This window comes from Rana temporaria, chromosome 8, assembly GCF_905171775.1.
Source record: "Rana temporaria chromosome 8, aRanTem1.1, whole genome shotgun sequence".
Classification (NCBI taxonomy): domain Eukaryota; kingdom Metazoa; phylum Chordata; class Amphibia; order Anura; family Ranidae; genus Rana; species Rana temporaria.
This window is the reverse complement of record NC_053496.1, coordinates 118,065,168-118,075,447: the sequence shown is the minus strand read 5'-3', so window position 1 is coordinate 118,075,447 and position 10,280 is coordinate 118,065,168. Positions and strand designations below refer to the sequence as shown.

The following is a 10,280-nucleotide window of genomic DNA, read 5'->3' as shown; positions in this document are numbered from 1 at the left end:
AGAGTGTGGGGCAATAGGGGGGGGGGTGCATGGGGAGACACTGGGTAAGATAGTCTGTCAGTCAGACTGTATAGGGCCCTATGATTCCTAATTGTGGCCCTGTGAACAATAATAGGAAACTAGTGGCACTTTTTATTCATCCCAAATTTCACATATGTCTGTTTATTCTTTTCATCACATCAACCCTTTGGGCATAACATTGAAAATGTCAGGAAAGGATTTCCAAAAGCTTTTTTTGTTGTTGTTGTTTTTACCAAGTTTATTGAATATGCAGATTTACACAGAACATCAATACACAGACAACATAACATTTTGAATCATTTGTTTGCTTGGTATTGCTTCATTTGAGTCTTTTACAATGGTTTTATTTTTTACATCCTTTTTGTTGGGTCTGGCATGGCTCAGGAGGGCAGGGGAGGCAAGGATCTGTGCAAAAAAAAAAAAAAAACATAATATGAATACATGTTATACATTTGTTTTCTTAACTGACTTTATAAAATATATACACTTTCTGCATTGAGAGAAACCTGGTATTCAGTAGTCACTAATTATATAGGTACTAAATGGTGTCTGTTGTCAGCCTCTAAACAATAAATTAGTATGGCATCACTAAATATACCCCAATACAACCACTACTTCTTCTTCTTGATCCTCAAGCTCTGAATCACAGAAGCCATGGTTTTCATAAATTGAACTGATGATGGCCAACAAACCTGAAACGGCTGTATGCAATCTCGAACAAATGGCCCTATAATATTAACCACTTTCTGTTCTTAGGCCATTTATAAATGGCTTAAGGTTGCAGTGGTTATACTGGGACCATGGTGGACATTACAACCATGATACAGGTATCGTTTTTTTCCGCTGGTGATATTGTTTTATGTAAAAGTGATCTGAGCGGCTGTAGAGTCACTGGATTACTTTTACAGATACCAGATTCATTAATAAAATAATGCACCCCCCTGTGCTCACACACGTATGCGAACGTGCATGTCGGTCCCACATGCATATGTAAAAGGTGATCACACCACACATGTAAGATACTGCCGCAAATGTCAGAGCAAGAGCAAAAATTCTAACACCAGGCCTCTTGTGTAACTCTAAACTGGTAAGCTGTAAAGGTCTAAAAAAAAGGGCCTATGGATATATTTAGGTACCCTAGTTTAATGCTGTTCCACAGGCATACACAATTTTATAGCATGACATGTTCGGTATCTATTTACCCAACGTAATATCATCTTTTATGTTTTACCAAAAATTGGGTATCATATTGTTTGTGTTCACTAAAACGCATGAAAGTGTATTTTTTCCCGAAGATTTCCATTTGATAAACTGCTGCGCAAATATTGCGCGACATAAAAAAATTGTAACAACAAACACTTTATTCTCCATGGCCTCTGCTTAAAAAAAATATATATACAATGTTTGGGGGTTTCAAGTAATTTTCCTGCCAAAACATACTGATTGGCCTGGACTGGAAGCGGTAACTAAAAAATAATCCTTTGAAGTAGGGCTGTACCTGCACTGCAAGGGTTAATTGCTTATCTAGGTCTAGGGGAACAATGGAATAATATTTACTCTCCTGCTCCTTCACTCCTCTCTGCTGCTAACTAGACCTTGCAGCATCTTCTCCCCAATGCTCTAGCAGTCCAGGGTCCTGATGTCATTAAAACCAATGCAGGGTGTACAGCTTTGCATTGGACATTGACACCGATGCTGGAGCCTGTAGGATCAGGTGAGTAAAAGTGTTTCTCCTCTCCCCTAGACTAAACAAGCAATTTTCTCTTGCAGTGGGGGCGCAGCTCCGTTGCAAGGGCTAATTTTCAATTTTCCTGGAGTTGGGCTTTATGCAGTATAGGGGTCCATACACAATGGATTTAAAAAAAATGCTGCAGGGAAAATCTGCAAAAGAGATACAGACAGGTAAAAATTGTTTTCCCCTACTCTACCGAAAAAAAAAAATGTATTTCTGTCTGTGTTGCTGCCCCAACTTTCTCCTCGTGTCCTTCTGGTAAATGGTTGTCAGAAGGACAGGGAGTGAGAATAAATCTCAGAGTCCCAGATTGGAGTAAAAGCTTGATAAAGCTTTCGTAATGTTTTGCTAGGACCTGAAAATGTGAGAATTATGGTAGTGGTCATTGCTAACTTGTTTTTAAAAGGTACAGGCTCCATGCTGATACCAAACTTTAGTAATATTCTGCAGCTCTTCCTACTTAAATTATGTGGAATAAAGTGCTAAGGTGCCATGTCACTTATTGATACATAAATCATAAATCAACTTGTGCCTGAATTCATGTAAGAAACTCATTATGCAAAGATCAATCAGAATAAATTCATCAATATGACATAAAAAAAAAGGAAAAATATATGTGCAGTCTTTGGTTCAAAAATTAAGCATGTTGCCATCAACAGTGGCTTGGAACTGGATGCAGGCAATACCACCCACAATCCAGAGGTGGAAAAAAAATTGATTTATAGACATAGGGCCAGATTCTCAAAAGAGATACAACGGCGTATCTCCAGATACGCCGCCGTATCTCTGAGTCTGGCTGGTCGTATCTATGCGCCTGATTCTTAGAATCAGCTATGCATAGATTTCTATTAGATCCGACCGGCGTAAGTCTGTTACACCGTCGGATCTTAACTGCATATTTACGCTGGCCGCTAGGGGTGTGTAGCCTGATTTACGCCTAGAAATATGTAAATCAGCTAGATATGCAAATTCACGAACGTACACCTGGCCGACGCAGTACAGATATGCCGTTTACATTAGGCTTTTCCCGGCGTAAAGTTACCCCTGCTATATGGTGTCGTACATGCGGCGTACCAATGTTAAGTATGGACGTCGTTCCCGCGTCTAATTTTGAATATTTTACCTTGTTTGCGTAAGATGTCCGTGAATGGGGCTGGACGTCATTTACGTTCACTTTGAAACCAATACGTCCTTGCGGCGTACTTTGGAGCAATACACACTGGGATATTCCATGGACGGCGCATGCGCCGTTCATGAAAAACGTCAATCACGTCGGGTCACAAGGTATTTACATAAAACACGCCCCCCTGTTCCAAATTTGAATTAGGTGGGCTTATGCTGGCCTATTTACGCTACGCCGCCGCAACTTACGGAGCAAGTGCTTTGAGAATACAGCTCTTGCCCGTCTAAGTTGCGGAGGCGTAACGTAAATCGGATACGTTACGCCCGCGCAAAGATACGCCAATCTACGAGAATCTGGCCCATTGAGGCTGTCCACTTAAATATTCCAATGTGTGGGATAGGTGGTTAGTGGATGGTGAGACTTGTACCTGAGCATCTAAACTTTGTTACACTCAGTACAACTGTAGTGGTATGTATACCAAGATCTTTTACCTCTCTTCTATATGTTTGCCTAGGATATTATTTTTTCCCTTCACATTGCAATGCAAATATGTGTATTAAATCTCGCTATATGATATAATACGATCATTGATGCCTAAAGTCGTGTCATTTTCTACTTGCAGTCAATCTGTAGAACTGTTTTCCCCATGACTTCATCCCCTTTCCATTTTTTGTATGTGATTATTGTACAATTTACCTTCTCTCAATAAAGTTTTTTTTTTCAAATAAAAATAAATAAATAAATTAAATTGTAAAATTTAAATGTATTTCTAAAGGTAGGTAAAAAGGAGTGCCCAATATCCAGTGAATGCAAGCAGGAGGGTGATTTTGTAATTGTTTTATGAGAGTAGCAACAAGTAATCAAGCTATTGCGTTGCAGGGGGACAAAGTCTCCCCTTCCACAGGGCTGTTTCTACATACTAATAATACATTTGGAAGAATCTCAAACAAGTGTGTATGTAACACCAAGATAAGAAATATCAATGTCGGCTGTGTTTGCAGAGGCAGCATTGACTCAATGGTGATCAGGATAATTAGAAAGAGAGAATCTCGCTAATGAGATCACAGACAGTAATAAAAAAACAGACAGAGGTTTTAACTTCTCACCACTGTATTCAAATCTAAAAATGTTTTGCCCTTAGTAATACCTTAACAATAAGTAAGCAATGGCCGCTTCCATATACACTGGGTAAAATAAGTATTAAACATGTCACAATTTTTCTAGATTAATATATTTCTAAAGGTGCTATTGACATGAAATTTCCACCACATGTCAGTAACAGTCCATGCAATCCATACATACAAAGAAAACAACTAAGTTCAGAAATTAAGTTATGTGTAATAAAATGGAATGACGCATGGGAAATTTTTTGAACACGCTACTGAAATGTATTTAATACTTCGTACAAAATCCTTTGTTGGTAATTACAGCTTCAAGACGCCTCCTGTATGGAGAAACTAGTTGCATGCATTACTCAGGTGTGATTTTGGCCCATTCTTCCACACAAACATTCTTCAAATCTTGAAGGTTCATTGGGCCTCTTCTCCAACCTCTGATTTTTAGTTCTTTCCATAGATTTTCTATTGGATTCAAGTCAGGTGATTGGCTCGGCCATTCTAGCAGCTTTATTTTTCTTTCTTTGAAACCAATTGAGAGTTTCCTTGGCTTTGTGTTTGGGATCCTTGTCTGGCTGAAATGTCCACCCTCGTTTCATCTTCATCATCCTGGTAGATGGCAGCAGATTTTTATTAAGAATGTCTTGGTACATTTTTCCATTCATCCTTCCATGACATGAAGTGTGCCAGTACCGTATACTGAACAACAGCGCCACACCATGATGTTCTCACCTACAAGCTTCACTGTTGTTATGGTGGTTTTGGGGTGATGTGCAGTGCCATTTGACCTCCAAACATGTTGTGTATTATGGCATCCAAAGAGTTCAATTTTGGTCTCATCTAACCAGATTATATTCTCCCAGAATTTCAGAGTTTTGTCAAAAATGTTGTGCAGCAAACTTTAAACAAGCTTCAACATGTTTTTTCTTCTGCAATAGAGTCTTGAGTAATGAGCATGCATACAGGCCATGGCGTTGAGTGCATTACTTATTGTTTTCTTTGAAACAATTGTATCTGCTAATTTTAGGTCTTTCTGAAGATCTCCACAAGTGGCCTGTGGCTCTTGGATAACTCTTCTGATAATTCTTTTCACTCCTCTGCCAGAACAGTCGCGAGGAGCACCTGGTCGTGGCCGGTTTATGGTAAAATTATGTTCTTTCCTTTTTTGGATAATGGCCCCAACAGTGCTCAATGGACACCTTAGTAATGAGACACCTTAGTTTTAGGCTATCAGTTGAGACTGAACCAGCTGATATTAATTTGCACTGATAAGGGGCGGGAGTGCTTTCTAATTACTAATAGATTTTAGCTGGTGTCTTGGCTTTCCATGTCTTTTTGCACCTCCCTTTCTTCATGTGTTTGATCATTTTTCGACTCATTCCATTTTATTACACATAACATAATTTTTGAACTTATTTGTTTTGGTTTCTTTTTATGTAGGGATTGCATGGGTTGTTACCGACACGTGGTGAACATTTTATGTCAATAGCATCTTTAGAAATATATTTACCTAGAAACTTGTTCAATACTTATTTTACCCGCTGTATAAGTTGCCCTTAATGCAATGAAATTTATTTTATAAAAAAAGGGCCCTAAGGCCGTGTTAATTGGGAGTCAAAGGCTCGATGTTACCCAGCCCATAGCTCGGATTATACAGATGCATGGTCAGATTAAGGAGCAAGCCCAAGAGCTAACCAGTCAACAATTATAGGTATTTGGACCTAAAGGTTGCCTATACATTCATCAAAGGGAACTGGCTGCTACAACTCCAAATTACATTATCTTTGGAATATTGGCGGTTGTATCCTGACTGGTCTGTGGGGAGACCATTATCCCTAGGCTTGGCGAGTCTGTGATTTGCAGTTGTGGCTCTCTGGTAAGCAGGCTACCACATCACTGGGTGTTTTGCTATAACACAAATTGTTTGGGAAGGTTGGTGACACCATTCAACTTTGTGGAACTTCCTTTTACAACATCTTGAAAGATAAACCTTCAAATGGACTTTCTGTGTTATTATTTGGATGGGACTCTGCACACGTTTTTTCTATTCTGATATCACTTTTGAATTTTTCACGAATTCATATACCTTTTTGGGGTTTGATTTATTTTCTTCACTTTTTTACTTCATGTACCTCTTTCTTTATTATTATATGAGCTATTATTGTAGAGCTGCACTCTTTTGAATTATATAATGAAATTCATTTACTACTGATGTGTACTACATAATTATTTTCACAAAAATATAATGGCAAATATTACATTTGTAAATGATTTTTGATGTTTACTGACTCACCAGGCTTAGGACACTTTGGTTTTTGGTCCTGACATTGCTGCACTGGCTTGCATTCTGAAAAGGAAAAGTAGGGACATTAGATGGTACGGAAAAAGCGTCCCAATTGAAATATTTTCCCTCTTTTCTTGTTTTGGTGGAAATTAAAAATTTTTGGATCTACCCTCACATTTAATCCCGATGAGAATGATGATCAGGATAATTAGAGAGAATGAATCTCGCTAATGAGGACACACATAGTAATAAAAACCTGAAAGGGATCTTAACCCCCCACCACTATGTCCATATCTAAAAATGTTATGCTTTTAGTAATACTTTAACAATAGGTAAGAATTGACCGATCTCAAAAGTTGACCTAAGTAAAGTGAAAATTAATTATCACTGATGTGTACAACATAATTGTTTCGATAAAAAATAAAAACATAATGACAATATATTCCAGCTGAATACATAAAAATTACATATGTAAATTATTTTTGCTGTTTACTAACTCACCAGGCTTAGGACACTTTGGTTTTTGGTCCTGACATTGCTGCACTGGTTTGCATGCTGAAAAGGAAAGGTAGGGTCATTATTTATGAAGCCATATGTATTTTAGGCATTAGATCACTACTGTTAATGATAATATATAAAGGTCTAAAGAACAATTCAAAAAGAAAACACTAAAAGCTGAATTTGATAAAAGTGTCTAGTAGCAAATATTTATATATCTTTGATGTCTGATAATTAGACTTACAGCAGCATATTTGTATGACACAAACAAATGCAAAAGACACTAGACTCTAGACAGCACTGAAAACCTATAATGTGCTTGCTACTGGTGATCGATTAAAATGTATTCTTACATAAAATAGCTGAACATGTTGAAGCATGGTTTCTATGAAACAGGCATATTGATTTAGATTTCTTTACAAGTTCTTATCAAGTTATCTCTTAGGCCTTGTACACACGACTGAGGAACTCGTCGTAAATGAAACATCGTTTTCCTCTACCAGTTCCGTGTCAGGCTTGTGGAGAAACTTGACAAGCTTTCTTTGCATACACACTGTCAAGACCAAATCTCCTCGTTCTCAAACGCGGTGACGTACAACACATACAACGGCAGGGGAAGTTCGATTCCACTGGCACAACCCTTGGGGCTGTTTTTGCTAATCTCATATTACTGCGTGTTAAGTAAAAGTTTGGTGAGAGAAAATTTGCACTTTTCAGGCTGTTACAGCGTGACAAATGTGCTATCTCCATTACAAACGATACTTTTACCGAAGGTGCGCTCCCGTCTTATACTTTATTCTGAGCATGCGCGGGTTTCTTAGCATACACACGAACGTGTTTCTCATCGAAAACCAGCCCGACGTGGAACACGATGAGGAAGTTGAGACTCCCGTCGAGGAAAAAGAGAACTTGTCTTTTTTTCTCGTCGAGTTCCTCGACAGTTTCCCAGATGAAAAACATACACATGACCGTTTTCCTCGGCAAAAAAGCTCTGCCACCAAGTTTCTTGATGGATTCTGTCGAGGAAAGCGGTTGTGTGTACGAGGCCTTATATTAAAAAATCCTTATGCCTTGTACACACGATCGGTTCATCCGATGAAAACGGTCTGATGGATTTTTTCATCAGATAACCGATGAAGCTGACTTTCATCAGTCTTGCCTACACACCATCAGTTAAAAAAACGATCGTGTCAGAACGCGGTGACGTAAAACACAACAACGCCCTGAGAAAAATTAAGTTCAATGCTTCCAAGCATGCGTCGACTTGATTCTGAGCATGCGTTAATTTTTAACCAATGGATTTCCCCACAGACGATCGTTTTTTTCTTTTTTTTTTTTATAATTGTTTTTATTAAGGTATTTTCAATGTTGTTGAAATACAAAACAAGGCCATAGGGGCATACCCCGGCCAATCATTGCACGTAGCAACGTGCATAAAAAGCAACAATATAAAAGAACAGACAGAACAGTTAACCTCACACCATAACTCTAGGCATGTCTAGCTAAACATTACCTAAACACCTCTCGGGTTGCACATAACCGGAAAACAGAAGGAGTCATTGCGTCTTGCAGAACCTCTTCCCAATCTTCAATAACTGCATTGAAAGCTACAGGGGCCCTTGGGAGTAAGTATGGTCCTCACATTATCTATGCTTCACCTCCTGTTACTAGATCAGAATATGGGTCTCAACTCTAAGTGTCACAAGTGGTTACCAAAGCAGTCTTTTCGAGCTACTCCCCAGGGGGCTGATAGTCTGTTGTGGATTCCGAGTCCGTCCACAGGTGCCAGACTTTGTCGTATTTTTTGGGGCATCCCCAAGACAGATACGTCGCTTTGTATAGGGGTATAGTTGCATTAACCATCTGCTTCCATGCGTTCAATGTGGGGGGGGGGCGGCTGACTTCCACTTTAAGACTATGGCTTTCCTTGCGTAAAAAAGAAGGATACCTATGAGAGTGCGTGTTGCTTTGGCAAGTGCCAATTGCTCAACCAGGCCGAGGATGCAGACACTAAGTGTTAGGGGAATAGGGATGGTAGTGAGGACATGAATAAAGTGAGTCACTTCCCCCCAATAGTCCTTAATCTGAGGGCAATCCCAAAATATGTGTACAAAGTCTGCTGGGGTACCAGAGCATCTCCAGCAGCTGGCCCACAGGGTCGGGTATATGCGATGCAGACGTTGGGGCGTATAGTAGATCCTGTGGAGGATCTTGAATTGGATCAATTTGTCCCTAGTGGCAACCAGCTGCTGGAATGGGTAGTCCCACATATCCTCCCAATCCTCTCCATCCAGCTCCCCCACCTCCGCCCGCCACAAACCACGTAGACCATCCAATCCTACCTGAATGGATGGCAGGAGTGCACGGTAAACCTGGGATAGTGGCTTGGAGAGATCGACCTCAGCCAGGAGAATCTCCAGGCCATCTAGTTCCAGCCGAAGCTGGGGTGACCTGAACTGCGAATTAAAGGCGTGGCGGAGCTGCAGGAACCTAAAGAAGAAGGAGTTCGGAAGCTGAAATTTGTTTTTAAGCCTGTCAAATGTAAATAGTCCCAACTCGTCACATATGTCCCCTAGATACTTGATGCCCCTGCCGGCCCACAAACCCGGGTCCTGCAGAGAGTGGAACTCCCGCAGCCTGGGGTTACACCAGAGTGGTGTATTGGGGGACCATCTGGCCTTCACCAAGTTGGGTTTGATCACTACCAGGTACCATGCCTTTAAAATCGCTTTCATAGCCGTTGTCAAAACTACTGGAGAACCCCCCGAACCTCTATACAGGGCATTGCGAAGGGCCTCAAAGGATCCGACGATCGTTTTTTTCTATCGGTTTTTTAACCATCAGATATTTTTAAAACAGGTTCTATGTTTTTTCACCGATGGGAAAAAAAACGATGGGGCCCACACACGATCTGTTCATCTGATGAAAACGGTCCATCAGATCGTTTTCATCAGACGAACCGATCGTGTGTATGCGGAATTAGAGTTATGTTGTATTTTTAATTTGGCATGGGACTTCTGGATTTAAATGAACACATCATGTCGTAGACACCAAAACAGTGTAAGGCCAATCGTAAATTTTTCCACTTTTTGAAGGGTTTTATAAATATAAAAAGCTACTTACGGTCCTGGCACTTCTGATCATGATGTTTTTGATGCTGATGTTGTTCATGTTGTTCATGATGTCCATGAGATCCACCTTTAGTTGAAGACATTGTTGTTGGCTGGTGTTAGCAAGTAAGTTCAAAGTTAACTCAAAGGAATAGCAAGTTCTGTTATGAAGGCATTGAACCTGATGCTTTTATACCCAAGTTGTTTCCTGCTTGTAAAGGGGGGGGGGGGTGAATCTCTTGAAAAACCAGTTTGATATTTACCAAACCAGGAAGGAAGGGGTGTTGCCTCCTTGGTCTATCATTTAGCTACCAATTACACCCAAATCTTACAAATCTTACATGAGTTATAGATGACTCTCTTATTGAACACTAGGTCAAGAATTCCATAGCTGATA

At 39.9% G+C, this 10,280-nt stretch overlaps 1 protein-coding gene across 2 annotated transcripts; it reads right to left on the bottom strand.

Annotated features, from left to right (window-relative positions):
* Nucleotides 1–230: 230 nt before the first annotated feature.
* Nucleotides 231–10,051, bottom strand: LOC120909009. Of its 2 annotated transcripts, XM_040320584.1 has the most exons (4): nucleotides 9,897–10,051; nucleotides 6,777–6,830; nucleotides 6,285–6,338; nucleotides 231–426 (listed from the first exon to the last, which is right to left on the bottom strand). In XM_040320584.1, the coding sequence occupies exons 1-4, from the start codon at nucleotides 9,960–9,962 to the stop codon at nucleotides 289–291; spliced, it is 312 nt and encodes a 103-aa protein (XP_040176518.1). In that variant the 5' UTR covers nucleotides 9,963–10,051; the 3' UTR covers nucleotides 231–288. The 2 variants fall into 2 exon arrangements, with proteins under 2 accessions (XP_040176518.1, XP_040176519.1); XM_040320585.1 differs by lacking the exon at nucleotides 6,285–6,338.
* Between the last annotated feature and the right edge of the window lie 229 nt (nucleotides 10,052–10,280).